This window comes from Narcine bancroftii, chromosome 4, assembly GCF_036971445.1.
Source record: "Narcine bancroftii isolate sNarBan1 chromosome 4, sNarBan1.hap1, whole genome shotgun sequence".
Classification (NCBI taxonomy): Eukaryota; Metazoa; Chordata; class Chondrichthyes; order Torpediniformes; family Narcinidae; genus Narcine; species Narcine bancroftii.
Window position 1 is genome coordinate 63,311,889 of NC_091472.1, and position 22,730 is coordinate 63,334,618.

Consider the following 22,730-nt stretch of genomic DNA (forward strand, 5'->3'; position numbering starts at 1 on the left):
CATTTAACCACAATAAATATATTTAAATTCTAGCCTTATAAAAAAAATGTGCAGTTACAATTCTACAACATCCTAATGAGCTGCTTTATAAAACAAATGCTAGGTCCTGGAGAATGCATTACAATCTTCTAGCCTCTTGTGGGAAAAATACTGTAGATGTAATGAAACTACTGTAAAGAAAGCAAGTTGTAAGAGGGGGGGGGGGGTTGGGGGTGGCTTGGGAGGAGGGGGGGGAGAAAAAGTCACTGTAAATGTGTGAAAAAGAAAAAGTGTATATCATGGCTATTGTGATTTATGGTGCGAAAAATAAAAAAATTTAAAAAAAGAAAGCAAGTTGTATGAGAATGGATAGATGAAAGACAGGCATTTTAAAAGTGACCAATTAGTTCTGCTATTAACATCCAGTAAAACACCAAAGTTTACAGATGCTGTGATGGAACTAAGAACACAGACATGGCTGGAGGAACTTAGCAGGTCTCGCAGCGAGTTCCTTCAGCATTTCTGTGTTTTTTTTACTCCAGTTATCATCCAAACCAACATAGAACGTGGCCATGCTGAGGACCTAAACAGATGTAGGTTGGAAGAGCTCTCTAAAGATTGATTAAAAGACCAATTTAAAGCCATCAAAATTTTAAAAATTGTGTTTAAAAAAAAAAGGATTGTTGGGTAAGGAAAACATAACCGAAGAAGCTAAAAAATGGCCAAGATTGTCAACAGAAAGTCCACAAGGGAGTGGTGAAGAAGTTGCAGCCACAATATCAGCACAAATCCAAGGAAATGGGGGAGCGACATAGGATTTTCAAAAGATAAAAAATCTATGGAAGTTTTGAGTGAACGATTAATTCTCCAAGGTGGAAAATGTGCTAAGAGGTGGCAAGAAAAATAACAGTAATGAGGTCAGTGAGGACCTGACTACTTGGATGGGCCAGGTTGAAAATGACCCGATAATGACTCAAAAACAATTAAAAACCCTGGAGGAAAATGCAAAGAAGTGGAAAGCAGATCAATGGCTGATGCTGAACTAAATTGACCACATGGAAAATTTCAGGAGAAGAAATAATGCAGGGAAAAGGTCTGGTGAATTTCTTTAAAGAGTGGATCCCACAAGAGCTGGGAGTGGAAAAATTCAAGGAAAAACTAGAGAGCTCATCAAACCATTGGCCCCAGGAGAGTGCATGTCCAAAGACCATGACCTGTCCTGTTAAGATTTTTGAATTACCAGGATCGGGAGGCAACATTGAGAGAAGCAGTGGAGTATGCCGGGGAAAATGATGGCCCAGTCGAGAAGGAAGGAGGAAAGAGACTATTCTTTCAGGACTTAAGTGCTAATTTGAAAAGAATTTGATGATGTTAAAAGACAATTAAGAACATCGAATATAAAATATCCAATGCTGTACCCAATGATGCTTAGGATCAATGTAACAGAGGGACCCTAAAGATTATATAAAGCACTAAAGGAAGTAGTGAGATGTCTAGAAGAAAAATAACAAAGAAGAACAAGAATAAAGACAAAGTGAACTGTAAATGCTAAAAATTGGAAAGAAAGTAAAACGATAATGATATTTTTGAACTATTTATTATTGGTTATTTAAAATAATATTGAAAGGTATACAGAGAGTTCAACAGAGAAATAGCAAAATAGTAGCAGGATTGAGAGTCTGATTTAATGGCTCTGGAGAGGGAGTTTTTTTTTTCAAAATGGCACCGAAGCTAAGGAGGTGGGTTCTCCCTCAGATAGTACTGCGGGCTTTTCTCGTTGGCTTCCAAGGTTTCTTGATTACGTCTCTGTCAGAACAGGGGCAATACATGTGTTTGTTAAAAGGGGAAAATCACTTTATAAGTAATCAAAAGGGTCAAATGAGAGAGCTGAATAAGTACAGATGTTAATATGAATAGAACGTTAAAATTTATTAGTTATAATATTAACGGGATAAATGGACCATAAAGAGGAAAAGCGTTTTGGCACAAAAAAAAAATTAAAGGCAGATATAATTTTCCTGAAAGAAACACACCTTACAAAATCAAAACTCACTAAGTTAAAAAGGGACTGGGAGGTACAAGTCATATCCTCCTCTTTTAACACTGAAGTAAGAGGAGTAGCAATTTTAATAAACTAAAATATACCAGTGGTGTTTGAAGACAAATCCATTGACTCAGCGGGAAGGTTTATAATGGCCATTGTCAGATATATGCAGAATCCTGGATGCTCATGAATATTTATGCTCTAAAGATGATGAACCTTTATACAAAATGTCTTCTTTAAAAACGGTAGAGGGTAAACAAAATGTATTGTTAAGGTAGCCCTGGTTGTGGCCAAGAAGTGTATGGCAATCACTTGGAAATCTCACTCTTCCTACTTATTGCTCGATGGGCCGGGGAGATGTGTAGTTGTATACTCATGGAGGAAATCACTTATAACTTAAAAAATAAATATGACACTTTCATTAACCATATTTAGATTATGTAAGGGTCCAATTGTAAACCTGACCCTTCAAGATATCCCAGAAAAAAGAAATATGAAAGAAATGAAAGCTCTGACGGTACGAGAAGTTATATTCTTATATTGGGGGATGGGGAGGGAAAAAGAGGAAATTTTTCTGTTTTCTTTTGTTTGTAAATATTGAATATATATTTTAAATATATAAAAGTTTAAAGACTATCAATATTTAAGGAAAAAATTGAAATAAAGTATTTCAAAATAACACCAGCATTAAAATTAACACAATTAATGGATTGTTCATTGATGATAGGAGGCAAAACAGTAGCACGCATGCCTAACGACAAAGAACAGCTACCTAAATACACCTAATGTCTTATGAGATTAACTTTTCTTTTTTGATGCTATCTGCTATCCCTTTAGTCATAAACCTGAAGTCAGTAATATATATTAAGCAGCCAATAATAATTAAATATTCCCATACACAGAGCAAACCAGGAAAGAAAAATAGGAACTTTTCATTTTATAATTTAATTTTACAGAGCATGATAAAATTGGAACTTATACACAAGCTTCAAAGTTTCAACTAAATATTGTAAGTATCAAAATATAATTTTGTTTTGTAATTTGAGAGAACTTGCCCCAAAGCTCTTTAATAAATCTTTCCATTCACAGAAAGAAAGAGCCAAGGGGATAATAGAAAACCTATTTTAATCTGGAAGGATAAACACAGAAGTGCTGGAGAAACTCAGCAGGTCTTGCTGCATCCATAGGAGGTAAAGATATACAGTAGAACAACATTTCAGGCCTGAGCCCTTGAGGTATCAGCACCCATAGGAGTTAAAATTTTTAAGCATTTTTTAAGCTAAACGCATCAGAATATCAAACTACCTTCAAAATTAACTCTCAATATGGAAAAGGAAGAATTTTTCGAGGAATAGAGGTGGATGAAGTACATTCATGGAACAATAAAGTCATGCCACCACAATATATTTAGCTTCACAGAGAAATCAAACTATGAAAACCAGTTTCCTTTTGAAAGCGAGCACATTAAGTTTTGAGAAACTGCAAAACTTTTGGATAGAAGTAAAGTCATTCAAATTTCTCTCACAAAGCAATTTCTGAAAGTCACCTGGAAAATAAATCAAGAATAATCTTCTAATCAGACAATTTCTTAATAAGTATTATTTAACACAATTTAAAATCTTGATTGATAGCTTTGTTCTGCTAACCCATTAGCTATATCAATTTGTTTTTAGTGTGTGATTTTGACTTTTGACCCCAGATTAAATTTGTTAATTTCAGGTTAATCCCAAATTGAATACTAGGAAATCCTAACAAAATATTAGACACCTTTCTTACCTCTGACATTTCTTCTTTACTTCTTCCTAATTTAGGCTGTTGATCCACTGGGGCATATACAAGCATCTTCCTAATCGTGAGAAAAAATAACAAGATTTTAGCCATTTAAATTGTTCTTTTAAAAACATTCTTTCACTATGAATGCTTTGCTAGAGCTATAATGGCACTTGCGTAAACAGTGTTTTAAATGACTTGGAAGTTATAAACGGATATCAAGAAAATATTTTAATTTATAAATCAAGGAAATCAAAAGCACCAACTTTGTAAAGCATATTTGCTGAATAGAAAAATCTTTTTGTAATTTACATTTTCAGGAACACAAAAGACCTAACTTGTTCTTCACTTACCGAGGCCATGTATAGTATCCCCAGTGTGTTTTTTCCACAAATAAACAGGCTTCCCATTCATCCTTGGTCCTTGGCAAATTAGAGCTATTGTAATGAAGCCACTGGTTATCAAGCCTATCTCCTGGCTGAATTGTTGACGGTCTTGATCCATCTAGTTGAGACATTCACAGATTTTAAAAAATGCATTTATAATTGACTTAAAGTTAAATAAATAAGTAAAACGTGCCTTTCACAGAAAAATAGCTAAAACAATAATGAATAACAATTTGAGGTATGATGTTTAATGCACTTGGAAAAAAAATTATTTTTCAAGCTATAGAAAGGGTTTTAACCAATGAGCGTTTAACTTGCTGTAAGAAAAAAAGAATGATCATAAAATTGTTGTATCATAAAGCCATCTGAGTGACAGATAGCCAAATAGGCCATTCTTCCCCAACAGTATCTCTTCAAATTTTATTTCTTGTTCAGTATATTTCAGTTAACTTGAAAAGTCTAAATAAAACTTTATTAATCATCAATAAAATATTCTTGAAGTATCTTTGGCAAAATGTTGGCAAATAAATTTAAGGACTTTTTGGTTGTGAATTCTAGAAAACGTCGCCCTAGAATTTGCAATTATGCAAATAAAAACACCAGGAAAGAGAATTCGGGTTGGTGACACTGGCTGAATCCACCCAGCAGTTCTGAAGAGCCAACCCACAGACAACAGAGGACTCTGTCTTTAAAGAAGGTCCAGTCAAATGCAAAAGATATCAGAAAATCTGGAAACCAGGTCGAAGCTCATTTGTGAAGCACAGATATGATATGATGAGAAGACAAGCAAATGAATTTCATACTCAGCCTGGCATTATACCAGGATGATTTGACATATGAATGGCATCCCATGGATATACGTTAAGTGAAGATAAATGCTTGAGTTCTTAAAAATTATTTGTTCATATTTAATGGTGAACACTTACATTCATATTTTTTTCTACACATAAATATTTAAATCAATTGTTTATCAAACAGTTTGAAAGGATTTGATAGCAGTGTGTGGTATTAGGGGTGGATCAAAGATACATTGCCCAAATCCTCAGCACAGCTTGGAGTTCAATGCAATTCCAGGTGCTCATGGACAGCTCATCCAACCTTGTGTCAGACATTAGTTTGGACAAGCAACAAATCTGGGGATACAAAGCCAGATCCAGGACAATGTGGCTCATTAACTAGGTTGGATACCACCATCCAAGCACTACTTAAAAATATTTCTGCATTCTAAAACCATCCATAATTCTTGAATAGAAAGATAGAAGTTAAATATGTGGCAGCCTGCTGCTGCAGCGGTTTAACCGGCACTCCGGGAGCTGAGCACAACCAAAGGCCAGCAGCCCGCGCAGTGGCACTGGCACCAACAAGCGAACCGACGGGTGAATGGCAAGGGAAGCTTAAAGGCCAGCACTGGCCTTGCTGCGCAGCCAACAGATAGGGACAGCATGTGAGGAAGAAGGTCATTGTTATGCAGGAAATTCACTTTCGTTATGCATTATGTGGCGTCAGCCAAGGGGGGCCATGGCGGGAACAGTGCAAGTATAAAAGTTGGGCCTGAGCCCTAATAAAACTCAGAGCTTAACTATTATGTGTGTGTCTTCTTTCAAGTAGCGCGTGGGTACAATTGGTGATCCCGACGGTTTAGCTGGCATCTAAACCCAGCGATGAGCGAACAGGCAGCAGTCAACATGGTCACTCTCAAGCTGACGACCTTCTGGATGAATTGACCACGCATGTGGTTTGACTAGACTGAGGCACAGTTCCAGCCTTGGCAGATCACAACAGAATCTACCCAGAACTACCACATGGTGAGCGCCCCGGACCAGAACACAGCAGGACAGGTGGCCAACTTCATCCAGGAACCCCCAATCAGCCTTCAAGAACTTGCTGATTGAGACCTTTGGGCTCTCACGGTGTGAGAGAGGGGCAGGTCTGCTCTATCTGGATGAGCTGAGGGATAGGCCCCCCCCCCCCCCCCCCCCCGTCAGCCCTCATGAACGAGATGCTGGCTCTCCTGGGCAAACACGAGCCCTGCATCATGTTTGAGCAGACATTCTTGGAGCAACTGCCCGAGGACATCCAACTGCTCCTGGGTGACGCAGATTTCAATGACTCCAAGAAAGTCACAGAACGTTCTGTGGAAACAGCAGGCAGAGTACTCAGCATCTGAGGGGCTCCTCACTAAACCCTGCAGCTAGACCCACACAGTGCCACCAATAAAACAGAAGCATCCCAGAGGTGGTGATCCAGATAACCAGTGATGTTTCTACCACCAGAGATGGGGCGCCAGAGCCCGCTGGTGCAGGCTGCCATGCACGTTTCAGGGAAACACCAGGGCTAGCTGTCATCAATGGCTATGACCGCTGGCCACCAAAACAGCCTCCTGTATGTTTGGGACTGCCAGTCCGGATGACGCTTTCTCGTGGACAGGATATCAGGAATAGGAAGTCGGGCCCCACACTGAGGACTGCCAACAACAGCACAATTCGGACATACGGTACCCACAAGGTCCAAATATAATTGGAAGGCAGCCTCTTCTAATGGGTGTTCACGCTGTCCGCAGTGGAATGGCCGCTCCTCAGGGCAGACTTCCTGTGCACCCACAGCCTGCTCGTGGACCTCAAGGGAAGGAGATTGGACCACGCCAAGACTATTCAAACCTTCCCCGTCAAAGACGCCAGGTTCCCAGCACTCCACCTAAACTCCGTACAGAGATTGGACAATGAGTATGCCAGGGTCCTAGCCAAGTTCCCTGCAGTGCTCCCACCAATTCACCACAGTGATGCCCCAACATGGAGTACAGCACCACATCCTGACCCAGGGACCGCTGCTCCACACAAGGCCAAAATGCCTTCCTCCAGAGAATTTCCAGATGGCGAAGGAGGAGCTCAGCATTATACAGCAGTCAGACAGCCCATGGGCTTCTCCCCTGCACATGGTACCCAAAGCAACTGGGGGCTGGAGACCATGTGGTGACTACTGCTGGATCAACGAGGACACAATACCAGATCGGTACCCCGTGCCGCACATCCAGGACTTCACGGCTAACCTGCATGGGGCAAAGATCTTCTCCAAGCTGGACTTCGTGCGGGAATATCTTCAGATCCCGGTACACCCCAATGATATTCGCCATGACCACAATCATGACCCCGTTCGGCCTCTTTGAATTCTTGTTCGACCTAAAGAATGCCGCACAGACCTTACAGCGACTCCATGGACACAGTGGATCGAGACCTGGACAGCACCTTCGTCTACCTGGACAACATCCCAGTGGTGACCAGGAACCAACAGGAGCATATGTCGCACCTCCACAACCTCTACATTCAAATGAGAAAGTTCTGCCTGTCGATCAACCCATCCAAAAGCCAGTTCAGATTGGAGGCCATCGACTTCCTGGGCCACAGGATAACCAGGGAAGAAGCTACACCACCACCTAGTAAAGTGGAGGCCAACCGAAAGTTTCACAGACCCAGCTTGACCAAAGGGTTACAGGAGTTCATGGGGATGATCAAGTTCTATCACAAGTTCATCCCCTCAGCTGCCTGAATTACACGGTCCTTGTTCGCCCGGATGGCAAGCAAGGCAAAGGACATCACCTGGGATGAGAAGTCAGCGGAAGCCTTTGGAAAGGCCAATGAAGCTCTGACAGACGTCGATCTCATGTCACATCCCAGGTCAGAAGCTCCAACGGCCCTGATGGTGGACACCTCAAGAACGGCGATTGGCGGAGTTCTGGGGCAGCAGATCGAAGGAAGTTGGCAGCCGCTGGCTTTCTTCAGCAAACATCTTTGGCCTCCAGAACTGAAGTACAGTGCTTTCCAGAGAGAACTACTGGTGCTGTACTTAGCCATCCGCCACTTCAGGTTCTTCCTAGAGGGCAGGTCCTTCGTGGCTTTCACAAATCACAAGCCCCTGACTTTTGCCTTGGCTAAGATCTCGAACCCCTGATTGGCCCTCCAGCATTGTACGGCCTGACACCTGTCTTGCATCTCGGAGTACACCACAGATGTAAGGGACGTCTCTGGCAAGGACAATGTGATGGCCGACGCACTGTCCAAGCAAAGTGTCCATGCACTATCAAGAGGAGTGGACTTTGTGACACTAATGAAGGCGCAGCAGAAAGATGAGGACATACACCAATACAGGACTGCCATATCAGGACTGCAGTTCCAGGACATCCCAGTTGGCACAGGTAACACCACTCTCCTGTGCGACGTGGCCAATGGTCAGGTCAGACCCATCGTCTCGGCGGCTTGGAGATGACAGGATTTCGACTCCATCAATGGACTGGCTCACCCATGCTTCAGGACCACGGTCCAGCTGGTGGCCAGCAAATACGTGTGGCATGGATTGCGAAAACAAGTCATCGAGTGGGCAAAGGCATGCACGCAGTGCCAAACAACCAAGGTACAACAGCACACCAAGACCTCACCTCAGTACATCGAGCTGCAAAATGAAGGTTCGATGACGTCCACATGGACATAGTAAGACCCTTGTCAGTATCCCAGGGTTTTTGCTATCTGTTTATGATGGTCGACCACTTCACCAGGTGGAAGACACGTCCATAACCTCGAATGCCAGTGCCCTCATCTTGTCCTGGGTGGCACTGTTCGGGTTACCGTCCCACATCACATCTGACAGCGGGGCCCAGTTCATCTTCCTAGAGTCTGTGGTGCCAAGCTGCATCACACAACAGCTTACCATCCACAGTCCAATGGGTTGGTGGAGTGCTTCCACAGGCACCTCAAAACCGCGGTCATGACCTAACTCCAAGGACCCAACTGCGTAGACGAGCTACTGTGGGCACTGTTGGGCACCTGCACGGCACCCAAGGAGGACCTCAACACCTCTTCGGCTCAACTCGTCTACAGGAGAATTTGTAAGCAAAGTCTCTGCAGCCTTCGGGGGCCTACATCTTCAGCGTGGAGCTGGTGTCTTGACCGAGTGTGCCGGGTCCAGGTGATCTGGCTTCAGCCTGTCTGTGGTGAAGACCTCCGTATTGGCTCTGACCTCCAGCGCGGATAGCAGGAACGCTCTGCAGTGTTCCTCAGCAAGTTAAGTGAAAGAGTCAAAAACCTGGCCCTGATTCTACCTTCCAGGCTCGGACACAAGAGGCCCAACATATCCAAAGACCTGCAGGACTGCGAGTATGTTTTCATTTACAGGGGTCCACATCATCCACTGCTTCAGAGGCCATACGAGGGTCCGTTCCAGGCCATCAGAAACAACGGGACCACATTCATGCTGGAGGTCAGAACCAATACAGAGGTCTTCATCACAGACAGCCTGAAGCCAGCACACCTAGACCCAGTGCACTCGGTCGAGACACCAGCACACTGAAGAAGCAGGCCCCCGAAGACTACAGAGACTTTGCCTCGAGGCACCAAGGACAATAACAAGGACAATACTCTCAGTTCTGGATGGGAGGGTCACATGGCAACTTGTCACCATGGCGATCGAGCCGGTGCTCCAGGCAGCGAGTGCAACTAAAGGCCAGCAGCCCTCTGGCCCCAAAAAGCGAACCGGTGGGTGAATGGCAAGGGAAGATTAAAGGCCAGCGACCCCAAAATGGCTCTGGCCTTGCTGTGCAGCCAACAGACAGGGACAGCATGCAGGGAAGAAGGGAATTGTTATGCAGAAAAGTACCCACACATGGGAAACCCGCTTTTGTTAAGCATGTTGTGAGATCAGCCAAGGGGGGCCAGAGTGGGAACAGAGCAAGTATAAGAGTTGGGCTTAAGCCTTAATACAATTCAGAGCTTAACCTGACTATACCACATGTGTGCATCTTCTTTCGAGTTTTATGTTAGATACATACACTTTTGATTGTTTTAAGACAATCTTAAATTAAAATAACAATTGAGCTATAATAATACATGTATATATGTGTATATATATATTTCTCATTGAAAATTTTTCCCTTTTTGGACAATTATTCTTACAAGTTAAAGCAAAATGCAAAAACATATCGGAATCGTTTCACACAAAAGTCAGACATAAATAAAATTAGGCAATCATGGGGTTTTGTAATTTTCATACTTGCATTGCAACTTGTTTAGCTTTTAAATATACAGTAAATGGTATCAAAAAAAGTAAGCTTACTAATAGTATATGGATCAATCTCTATTTTTTTGTGAGGTCTCTTCAACTGCTTCATGATGCCTGCAACAGCATATATTGCCATCTACAAATGAAACACAAAATATATCACACAACAATGATACTTATGATTTTTTTTGGAACCTCTGAATAATTTAAGCACTTGGGTATTTCTGGCAACACACAAGACACAAAGAACATAATTGAGTATCATCCCCAGTATTCAGCACCAATGTGGATTGGTAGATGCCAGATAAGTGAATTTTCTGATTGCTTGATATTGCATGTTGTGGTGAACTAACTGCTAGGGGCTGCCAATTTTTAACGTTCGTATTCTCTATTTATCTATTTATTTATTTATTTATTTCCCCAGTTGCTTGATTTTTGCATAATGGGGATTTTACTATATTTAGGTGCATGTAATACATAGTTTTCATAAGTACTATTCATACCCGAATGAACTTGCATCTTTGCAGTGACTCACAGTTCCACTTTCAAGGAGATTTACCTCACCATCTCTTTTTTTTTGCCATAGTCATCTCACGACTATGACGCTCGATATTATGAAGCAAACAAGGAATCGTAACATTTCAACTTTTAAAAACATTAATCTCAACTAAATGAAAATATGTGCTCCTATAATTTTACACTAATTGCGAATGTACAAGAAATTAGATTTAATTATTTGCTAAATTTTAAACAATGATTTGGCAGAAAAGCTGCAAAACAAAAAGTTACCATCTACATTATTTTTCTTTTCTGCCTTTCAACTTCCACTCTTTCAGGTGCTTTACGGATTGAATCTCCATACATCCTGGACATTTTTTCCAGTTTTTGCTATTTTATCCTTCAAAAGGGGCAAAGATTCTCGGCACTGCTCCCATTCTGTGCCTCTAGATAATTCAATTTTGAAAAATACAATTGCTATGGAAAATATGTAACATTTTATTTATCTTTTAGATCTTACATTTTGTTCTTTCAATCTACAATAATTCCTAAGATTGGAAGGCCAGATGATCTGTGATATTTAACAAGAGCAGGGAAAATATGTGCTTAAAGTTTACAGAAAAATTTTCATAATATTTCAGTTTGTTTTTTGCACCACTGATTTGTTTAACCATATAGTTTCCATTTTTTTGTTTTTCAAAACATAGTCTGAAATTCCTCTGTGTAAGACAAGCTTTATATTTAATTTAGGCACTATGGACCCTTGCAGACCCACCGTTTTGTTTGGGAACTTATGACAGACCCACTCAGAGTATCATTTTAAGACCATTGGTCATTTTATCACTCCTTTTTCATGAATTTGATGAAATGTCAATATTCAAACAATTTTATTCCTGGTCATTAGAAAGGTGAAATCTGGTATTACAATACATAAAATGAAAATTTTACCTTCCGGACTACCAATGCATCATGGTTAAGACTCTGAATGAAGAATTTAATTGCTCTTGTAGGCAAAGGTACATCATCTCGCAGCAAGAGAGAGAGGAAACCAATGGCTATTTGTTCAAATTTCCATGGTCTAAAAAAAGTTAAGAATTAAGGTGTTACAATATTTAAATGGCAACTTGTTTGCCAGTGGTGAAGTTTGAATTTTCAGAAATAACTTGATCATCATGAAGTTCATTGCTGTCAAGATTCAGAGGCTGGTCGTGGCCAGAATTAACACGTACCTAAGTAAAGATCTGGATCCACAGTAATTTGCCTATCGTCACAATTGCTCCACAGCAGATGCAATATCGTTGGCTCTCCACTCAGGTCTAGAACACCTCAAAAACAGCAACTCATACATATGGCTGCTCTTCATCAACTACAGCTCAGCTTTCAATACCATTATTCCCTCAGTGTTGATCAAGAAGCTACAAACTTTGGGCCTCTCTGCAATTGGATCCTTGACTTTCTCATCAGAAGACCACAGTCAGTACGAATTGGAAGCAACGTTTCCTTCTCATTGATTATCAACAAGGGCGCACCCCAAGGATGCGTGTTTAGCCCACTGCTCTACTCATTATACACCCATGACTGTGTGGCCATGCACAATTCCAATGTTATCTACAAGTTTGCCGATGACACAACAGTTGTCAGCAGAATCACAAATGGAAATGAGGAAGTGGAGAGAAGGGAGATAGAGCAGCTTTTTGAGGTGTCACAACAACCATCTTACACTCAATGTCAGCAAAATCAAGGAGATGATGGTGGACTTCAGAAGGAAGTCAGGGGAACATGACCCAGTTCTCAATGAGGGGTCAACAGTGGTGAGGGTCAAGAACTTAAAATTCCTGGGTGTTAATATCTCCAAGGATCAGTCCTGGAGCCTCCATGTGGTTGCATCCCAAATAAGGCCTGGCAGCGGCTATACTTTGTGAAGTGCTTGAGGAGATTTGGTATGTCACCAAAGACGCTAGAAAACATATAAAGGTGTACTGTGGAGAACATTATGGCTGGTTGCATTATTATGGAAGCACCAAATCTCAGGACAAGGGAAAACTCCATAAGGTTGTTAACTTGGCCTGTGACATCATAGGCACCAGACACTACTTCATCAAGGACATCCACATGAGGTGGTGTCTTAAAAAAGAAGCCTCTATCCTCAAAGACCCCCACCACCCAGGTCATACCCTCTTCACTCTGCTACCATCGGGAAAAAAGTACAGGAGCCTAAAAATGAGCACTTCCCTGCTATCATCAGATTCCTGAATAATCAATGAACAAAAAACATGGCCTTACTTACATTTTGTGCACTATTATTTTTACTTTTCTTTTTATATTATTTTTGTAAGATGTTTGCATTATTATGCTGCTGTAAAAAAAACATTTTGTGACTTGTTCGTGATAATAAATTCTGATTCTGAGATATAATAAATCATGTATGATGATCTCATTTGAAGCACATCTAATATTGCACACAAACATTACAATTCTCATAGAGATGGAATGCATAGGTCTAGTATTGTACTTCCATCCCTTAATGCTTTTGGAATGAGTTTCTAGTGCACGTGTTGGAAACTATAGTGAACTGCATCTTGTACTTTTTCCAAATTTTGTCTCATTTTTCTTTTAACAATGAAGGAGAATAGTTTTGGAATAGCCCCACAAATGTCAGTGAATTCCACACCCCCACAACAGGACCCTATCTAAGCTGAACCCAACCTATAAACAAAGACAGGCTAAATTATCTTTGGATTTCCATAGCCAGTTTCAAACAAAAGGAAGTGACTCAAAAATAAATCAAACTGAAAACAGGAATTGTAAAAACTTACAAGTTTCTCTCATCGAGAAGATCCAACAAGCAGTTGATTAGTTTTTCATAACTCCTGAACAACAAAAGTATTTTCATTAAGGAAAACAAGTTCACCCCCAAATTTTATGTCACTACAGGTTCAACTGAGATGGTTTTACACCTACCGTAATGAATCATTATTTTTTGCAATTTGATTCCTGATTCCTTTTTCAATCTCTTCAGCAGATGGAGACACATCAGCATCTGACCCTTGTGTCTGGTACAAGGATGCAGAAGACTCCACACAGCGATCTGAAAGCTAAGCATAGGAGTTGGTGTAAGTAACTTGAATCATTATCCAATATCATTGCCAAATAGGGTGACGGTAACTGGACTAAATGACTGGCACCTAGAGGCACTGACCTCTACAATTACGAAATGCTTTGAGCAACTGAGAATGGAACAAATCAATTGAACCTTCCAACAACATTGGGACCCATTCCAGTTTGTCTACCATCCAAACCAGTCCACAGATGATGCTATAGTTTTGATCCTCCATTCCGTCCTGACCTACTCAGAGAACAACACTTGCCTATTGTTTATTGATTTCACCTCGATATTAAACACAATCGTAACTGTCCTCACTGGGACTTAACAACCCTCTCTGCAACTAGATTCCAGATTCCTTGACTGAACGGAAACCTCCGGGTTAGAAGCAAAACCTCAAGTCCCATCACGCTGACCACTGCACACTTCATGGTTGTGTACTCAGCTCACTCCTATTCATGCTGCTGAAGTTCTTTGGTGTGCATATAAAAGGATGACCTATCCTGGGTCCATAACACCTCCCTATTAGTCAGGAAGGTGCAGCAGCGCTTACATTTCCCAAGGAGGCAGAGGAGGGCAAGAATACTAGCCCCCATTTTGACAGCTTTTTAGAGGAGCACAATTGAGAGCATCCTGTTTAGCTACATCATTGCACGGTATGGTAGATGCAAAGCATCAGAAGTCAATATAGAGGATCATCAAGACGACCAGGAAGATCACTGGGGTCTTCCTTTCCTCTATTGTCAGCATTTACCAGGAGTTTAAATAGGGCTCAAATAATTTTTTTAAAAACATACATAGAAAAACTCTACAATATTTTTATAAAACTTTTTCTTTCAAATACCCAAAACAAACCAACCCCTCCCCCTCCCTTTCACAGAGTAAATCCACATACCATCAGGGCACTCATTTATGTTGATCGTCAAAAATTCTATATGGGGAAGTCATTTACATTTATACTAAGGCAGCATTTATTATTAACCTTTTATTATTGTATTTATAATTATAATTAGGCCCCTATATGGTCCAAATATAGCTCCCATATCTTAAATATGTCATACTTGTTCCTTGAGTTATGTGTATTTTTTTTCCATAGGTATACAACTATTTATTTTAACAATCCATCGTGCTATATGTAGAGGGGAGTTGGATTTCCAAGTAATCACAAAACATTTCTTAGTCACTGCTAAGGCTATTTTAACAAATGAAATTTGGAATTTAGTTAGTTTATCACTTATTTCATCAAAATTGTCCAAAAGATAAAGCTCCAGGTCACCCGTGAAGGCCATCCCTGTTAATCTGTTAATATATCAGCAATATCCTGCCAGAAAGGTCTCACCTTCACACATGACCACATAGCATGTAAGAACATTCCTATTTCTGTCCCACACCTGAAACACATCTCCAATATTTCAGATTTTGATTTAGTCAACTTCTGTGGTGTGAGATATAATTGATGTAGGAAATTAGATTGCACTAATCCATATCTTGCATTAATAATTGATGTCATGCTATCCAAACAACAATCAGACCAACATCTTTCCATTCAACATCTAGACCCATCTCTCTCTCGACCTCTGTAAACCTGGTTTCTCACTTTCATTCTGGAAAGCATTGTACATCTTAGCTATAAATTTAGGTGTATTTCTCAGCCAAATCGTTTGCTCTATTTCACTAATTTCAGGTGGTGTGAAATTTGGCCCCCATCTTTCTCTTAGGAATGATATTAGCTGGAGAAAACAAAAGAAAGCCCCATATTTATTTCTTAATTGTTCAAAAGCCATAAGAGATCCCTCCATAAAACAATCATCAATATATCTTATTCCTTTGTCATACCAGCAATTCAATATTTTGTTGTCCAGATTCATGGGCTGCAATACATTTTTACATAATAGTGTTCTTAGTCATATCTCTGCTTTTTTACCAATACACATTTATTTCTTGCCATATTCTAATCATATGTATTAATATAGGGTTATCAGTCTTTATTGTTATCAACGTAACATTCCACTTATAAAGTCCTTTGCTGTCCCGACTTTTATTGATACAATACCATTCGGATCTAAGAAGGGGGACTGATTTGTTCAAAGAAACATGATAAAAATTGAGCTTGTGCTGATAAATAATATTCTAAAGTCCAGAAGTCTAAGTCCTCCCAATTTATGATCCCATGTTAGCTTTTCCAATGAAATTCTCAGCACTTTTTTATTCCATAGGAATTGCCTTATGTAATTATCAGTAATTTAAATACATTTTTAGGTTGTGCAATGGGCAACGATTGAAAAAGACACTGTAATATTGGCATCCCCTTCATTTTACTTTAATTTACTCTTCCCACTAGAGCAGTGGTTCCAAACCTTTTTCTTCCAACTCACATACCACCTTAAGCAATCCCTTTTCTAATCATAGAGCACCAATGACATAGAGAATACTTAAAGTGGTATGTGAGTTGGAAGAAAAAGGTTGGGAACCACCTGCACTAGAGTAATCGGCAGGTCTTTCCGTTTCTGTAAATCTTTCTCTATTTTTTCTAAAAGAGGAGTGTAATTGAATTTATATAGGTACTGTAAATTATTATGTCATTATTCCTAAATATTTGTTTCCATCTATCTTCCATTTAAATCTACTACCTTTTTGATATCTTTCATAATCAACAATTTTTCAATGGCATTATCTCACTCTTATCCATATTTATTTTATAACCTGATATTCTTCCATATTTTTCTGTTTGTAATTTTATCAAGGATTCAGCCAGATCAGACATATACAATAGCACATCATCAGCACATAAATTAATTTTATGTTCTTCCTGTCCAACTTTGAAGTCGTTAGTATTTGGATCTCTCCTTATAATCTCCACCAGTTGTTCAATAGCTGGGATAAACAGCACTGGAGACAGAGGACACCCCTGTCTATTCAACCTACTCAAGGGAAAACTGTTGACATCTAATTGTTGGTTATAATTTTGGCTGTGGTTTATGATAAAGACTTCTTATCCAATTTATAAATTTTCTGCCTATACCAAATGTTTCCAATGTTTTAAATAAGAAAGACCATTCTAATTGATCTAATGCTTTTTCTGCATCTAGGGAGATTGATATACTTGGATTGAACTTTGATTTTGCCATATGTATTATGTTAAATGGTCTACTTAAACTATTTGAAGAATATCTTCCTTTGACAAATCCCACCTGATCTGTATGTATGAATTTTGGTAGATATTGTCCTAGTCTATTAGCGAACGCCTTTGCCAATATTTTATAATCAGCATTAAGGAGTGATATAGGTGTATATGATGAAGTTTTTAATAGGTCTCTACATTTCTTCATTAGTACTGTAATTATAGCAGTTGAGAGAGAGTCTGGGTCTCCACCGTCCTGTCCAATACATCCATCATAAGAGGTATCAATAAATCATTAAATTGTCTGTTCTCCCTGGAGATTTGTTAGCTTGTAAATTACCCAAGGCTTTCTTGATTTCTTCTCTTGTGAAAGAGGCATCTAAATCAATTCGTTCTCTTCTAATCTTCTAATTTTGGGTTCATCTCCTAATAATTCTGATTTATGTAGTTACATATAATACTGTCTAAAAATATTATTGATTTCTTTTTGATATGGGCCTCTGTTTTTACTGCATTTATCATTCTAGATTACTCTTCTGCCTTTAACTGCCAGGATAAAACTTGATGTATCCATTCTCCTAATTCATAAATATTTTTGTTTGGTTTTTAATATATTTTTTCTGTTCTATTCATTTGTAATATGTTATTTTTTCAAAATTTTCTAACAGTCTAGATTTTTCTTGTGACCTTGTTCTCTGATACAGCAGTGTAGCACATTTCTATTAAGATTTTTTGTACAAGAAATAATTGTCCTCTTAAATAAGGTTTAAGGGTACCCCATATTAAAAAGCTATTATCTGTAGGTTAGATTCACAAAATAGTTCTATCTTTCTCTTAACATACAAAAGTCCTTCCTTCTCAACAGTGTGGCATTGAGACGCCATCTATACATGCTTTCTTCTTTTTCCATTATTCCAATAGTTAAAGTTAATAGTGAAAGATCTGATAAAATTCTCGTCAAATATTCTGTTTTTACCACTTTACTTTTTACTGGACAGACATTAAGAGCAAATCAATCCTTCTATGTAAATCATGCACCCTTGAGAACAGCAAATAGTCTCCTCCATATATCAATCAAATTTAAATCTTTCATAAATGATAGTGTCATTTTTGCAGCTTTTCCTCTTATCATTGTTCTGGCTGATTTATCCTGTATTGGATCTAGACAGAAATTGAAGTCTCCTCTGACCAGTATATTTTGTCTTCCCTCTGGTGTTCTTAAAAAGATATCTTTCATAAAGGTTTCATCACCATAATTTGGTGCATAGATATTCATAAACATCCATGATTCTGCATAAACTTTATAATGTCCCATTACAAATCTTCCGCTTGGTCAGTCAGTGTCTTTTCTATTATTATTATTGGTATGTTTTTGTTAATTAGTATCGCTACTCCTCTTGCTTTGAGCCAAATGTAGATGATATCACTTGTCCCACCCATCCTCTTTTAAATTTAGCATGTTCTGATTTAGTAAGATGTGTTTCTTATAGAAAGAAACCCATCTGACTTTAATTATTTTTAGGTGTGCCAAGACCTGCCTCCTTTTTACCGACCCCTTCATCACATTAACATTAAGTCTAATAAATTTTAAAGTTCTGTCCACAATGATTTTTTTAAAACAATAAAACATTTTTAATTGTTTAAATAATAGTGAGCTTTCATCTTTAAAAAAATACATACAATGTCCCTGCCCTGATGGTGACATAAACAGGAAGCTACGAATAAAGCCCGTGGAATCTTTCAAGGAAGATTTAGCGCCATATTTTATAGATACTCCTATCTGGGCACTATTCTCCCCCTTAAATGGAGTTTCCAACTTATTACTGCTTTTCCCAAGTTTTCTCTGTTAGCTCTCCATGAACATTTCAATAAAAGTTACTTTTCAACAATAAATATTGGATGTTTTTTCAAAAAATACAATTTTACTTAATCCCATGTAAACATTCTTGATGATCTTCCTCTTTGGTAGCCTTAGCCTTTTCATAAATCTCGCAGGAAGTCTTCCACCTCGTTCTTAGTCTTGAAAAACCGTGGATTACCTTCTGCTACTTCGACCCTTAGAGTTTCATGGAATATATTCGAATATTTCATCTTTTTTGGAACGCTGTTGTCTTTCTACATTATCAAACTCTTCCTTTCCTTAATCAAAGTAGAGCTAAAATCTATGAAAAAATAGTACTTTTTCATGGTCAATCTCAGGCAGACCATTATTTTGCTTAGAGTATTCATATGTTCCTCCCAGAATATCTCCCATTCCTGGTAATTCAAAAGTCTTATCAGGACTAGTCATGGTCACTGTTCGCTGGCTCTTTTGGGTCCGAGGGTCTGGTGAGCCCTTTCGATATGCAGTTTTTCTTTGAATTTGTCTTCTCCCAGCACTCGTGAGATCCATGTTTCAAAGAAGTTCACCAGATCGCTTCCCTTGATTCCTTCTTTCAGTCCAATAAATTGAACATTGTTTGCTAAATTGAACATTCGTCTGCTAAAATTCTCCAAGTGGAGAATCTTGTCCACCTGACCTGGTCTGTCTGACTTCCATTGCATCTTTCTCCAAAGCTTTTAGCTTATCTTGTGTTTTTCCAAGCCTACTTCTGTTTGGTTCACCATTTCCATTAAGTCTTAAATAATTTCTTTAATTTTAGTCATCCTTTCAGTCATGTCTCTCATTACATTTTCAACACCAACAAATCTGTTGCTCAAGTTTTCCATTTTCTCGAAGATAATATTTAATTCTTGTCCCAGTTTCCTAGCTCTGATGGAGTCCACTGATCCCAAGGCCACTCTTGTGCTGCTCCCTTTTGGGTTGTCGCCCGATGTTCCTGGCTGAGTAAAAACTTCATTTTTTTGTTCTTGGCTGCCTTGGTTTCTTAGTACTTATTTTGTCCATTTTTTCATGAAAAATTCTTAATTTTAAAATTTTAACAATTTTTTTGATACCCTTCACAGAGAGCTCAATCAAAACGCATCTGTCTAAGTTCTTTGCATGGCCACACTTCCCTCGGGCTCAAAGAATTATTGAAATGAAGACCCTTTCCATCTAGCACAGAGCATCCTTGATCCACTACTATCAAGTAGGAGATACAGGAGAATCTTCTTCCACAGAAGCTTCTTCCCACAGGCTGAGATATTGATGAACATTATCCTATAACCGAGCAAATCATCTCAAATATGCATATATGTACTTTAATTTTTATTTTCATGTATATATGTAATTATATTGTGTGTTTGTTTGTGTGTACACCATGGTACTGAGAAACACTGTTTTGAGGTTGTATGTATGCAGTCAGGTGATAATAAACTTAAATAATAGCCATAAATACAGATTAGTTGACGTTTGTTCAGATTTTAGTCATTAGACAATATCTTGGAATTACATATTCTGTTTTTTTTTAAAAAAAAGCACAAACCAACATTTCAATGCCCAATAACATTTCAAATCAAGAACACAAACCACCATACCAATCTAAGGCAGCCATTTTTTTTAATCTAAGTCCCACCTGACCTGACAGAATGTCACAAGAACAGGTCAGCCTTGAGTTGCAACATACTTTTCTCCTAAAACATACATGGAAATATAAATATTTTGCTGCCTCAGGTCATAATTCTACACATTTGGTAAAAGCATTAATTAAAACAAAAACCAGCCAGAGGATTTCAGTCATGAGATGATATCTTTTACCTGTATGGAAATAACATGCATTGTTTTGTTGGCTTTAGCTTCTCGCTGCTTCTTTCCTTTGACCTGAAAATCTGAAGGTGATTGAGCACAGAGCCAAGGTCCCACTCTTCCATGGAAGAGTTCTAAATGGTCAGCTGCCTTGTGTTAGGAAAGAGAAACTTCAATCGCTTTATTTCCATGGCTGCTCTGCTCAACTATCAACCCACACTCCCCAAGAAATCAAAATAAGAAAAAAAATTCAAAAGGAGATGAAAATTGGCTTTCACAATTTGTGTGCTCAATAACAGCATTACAAATTACTTACTTCAAAATTTAGGCCAATGGTTTCATACTGTCTATTGATTTTTTCTGCAAGGTCATCAAACAGGCGGACGATGGAAGGTTTCTCAAAAAACATTGCTTTGCTGAGTCCTGAAGAAACTATAGCTGGCCATGTTGCAACAATGCAGTCCCAGTCATGGAGACTGGCCAGGCAGACTCCATTATGGTTCCCAAGAAGACAGTACAGAGCACCCTAGTTTCAAAACACAATAAATGAAAAAAAGGTAAGGTGGACAAATAGGAGAAATTTGAAGGAAACAATGAAGAAAAAGTAAATTATTACAAATTAACTATTTTTAAATTGGATCAAGAAACAAATATTTTCATAATTTCAAATCAAGGTACAGTCCCAGATTCCATAAATGTTTAATTCCTGACACTGACTATTAACCAATTTCTCCTCAAGTCAAAAACATCCAATTTCCATTACAGGTAGATCCCTACTTACGATGGGGTTCAGTTCTGCGACTCACATCATAAGGTGAAATTATCATGTTGGGGTCTAATTGACCAGGTAGTTTTCTGAGCAGCTTCTGCTGGGAGGCCAACCCACGTATCCGCTCCTGTCGGAAGCCTCCTGCCAGGAGCGGGGACGTCAGCATCCCAGTGTGAACGGGCACATTGGCCTCCCAGCAGCCCGAGGTGGAGCCTAGTAACTAGGGACAGCACCATTATTTTGCAACCTACACATGCGCATGTTGCTTTTGCTCTCTCCCCATCTTCAATCTCTAACAAAGCACAATTCCTTGATGTCACTACAAGAGGAGCACTAAAATGATGATGTTTAGGTGGGGAGGGGGTAGGGTGGTGGCGGTGAGAAGCGATCTGCGAGCGCAGATTAGATGGAAGCATTTCCTTCAGAGAAAGAAAAGCAACCACATTGATACAGGTAGACCCCGACTTACCTTTATACAAAACAGATTCTGATCATCGTAACTTAGAACATCGTAAGTCAGGGTCTATCTGTACTACCCATATCATATCTTTCCACATGCATTTCCTATAATTAACCACTCTAACATTATTCATAAATAAATTAATGGAATATATATTGTATGCAGCTGTTAATGAATACCATAAAATAACCTGAAAAATGCTTTAAAAATATTTACGGAAGAATTTGCATTAATTTATATTACTGTAAGTCAGGTCATTCATTACCAGTATACCTTGAACAAGGGCTCAGGGTAGTACCTCCTATGTACTCTGCGAGATATGCTGAGTTCCTCCAGCATATCTGTGTTTTTTTAAACTGCAATCACTGTATCTGCAGACTTTTGTAATTCCCTAACATCAGAATACAACAAGGTAACATGCTCAACTATGAGGAAAAAAAGTGCAGGAAATCTGATGACCAACTTAACATTTCACAACTAACCAATAGACCAATAAAACAGGAAGGTATTTATTGAACTCATGAATGATGACATTGATAACAAGTTTATCAAGCATGCTATAAGATACAGGTTCTCTTTATAACATATTTTAAAAACAAAATTATAATTTGAAGCCATTACAAAGTCATTTCTATCACAAACTTGCCTAAATGGTGTACTAACAACAGCCTCGCACTCAGCGTCACCAAGACCAAGAAGCTGATTGTGGACTTCAGAATGGGAAAACCAGAGGTGTACAAACCAGTGATCATTGGGAGAATCAGAGGTGGAGAGGGTGAGAAAATTTAAATTCTTGAGGGTCACTATTTCGGAGGACCTTTGCTGGAAAATGTCATCGTGAAGAAAGCATGTCAGCGCCTCTACTTCCTCTGGAGTTTGGCGTGTATT

At 39.0% G+C, this 22,730-nt stretch overlaps 1 protein-coding gene across 5 annotated transcripts in view; it reads right to left on the reverse strand.

The window, feature by feature from the left end:
• LOC138760627 (proteasome activator complex subunit 4-like) overlaps nucleotides 1-22,730 on the reverse strand; it is a 190,373-nt gene that overhangs the window by 54,694 nt on the left and 112,949 nt on the right. For all 5 annotated transcript variants that reach the window (XR_011355761.1, XM_069931418.1, XM_069931416.1 and 2 more), the window contains 7 exons: nucleotides 20,930-21,139; nucleotides 13,684-13,817; nucleotides 13,539-13,592; nucleotides 11,671-11,800; nucleotides 10,279-10,360; nucleotides 4,147-4,297; nucleotides 3,800-3,869 (listed from right to left, as the gene is read on the reverse strand). Coding sequence is in view for 4 of the 5 variants with exons in the window: in XM_069931418.1 (XP_069787519.1) it covers nucleotides 3,800-3,869; nucleotides 4,147-4,297; nucleotides 10,279-10,360; nucleotides 11,671-11,800; nucleotides 13,539-13,592; nucleotides 13,684-13,817; nucleotides 20,930-21,139 (831 nt within the window). In the remaining variant the exon portion in view is untranslated. The remainder of the gene's footprint in view (nucleotides 1-3,799; nucleotides 3,870-4,146; nucleotides 4,298-10,278; nucleotides 10,361-11,670; nucleotides 11,801-13,538; nucleotides 13,593-13,683; nucleotides 13,818-20,929; nucleotides 21,140-22,730) is intronic.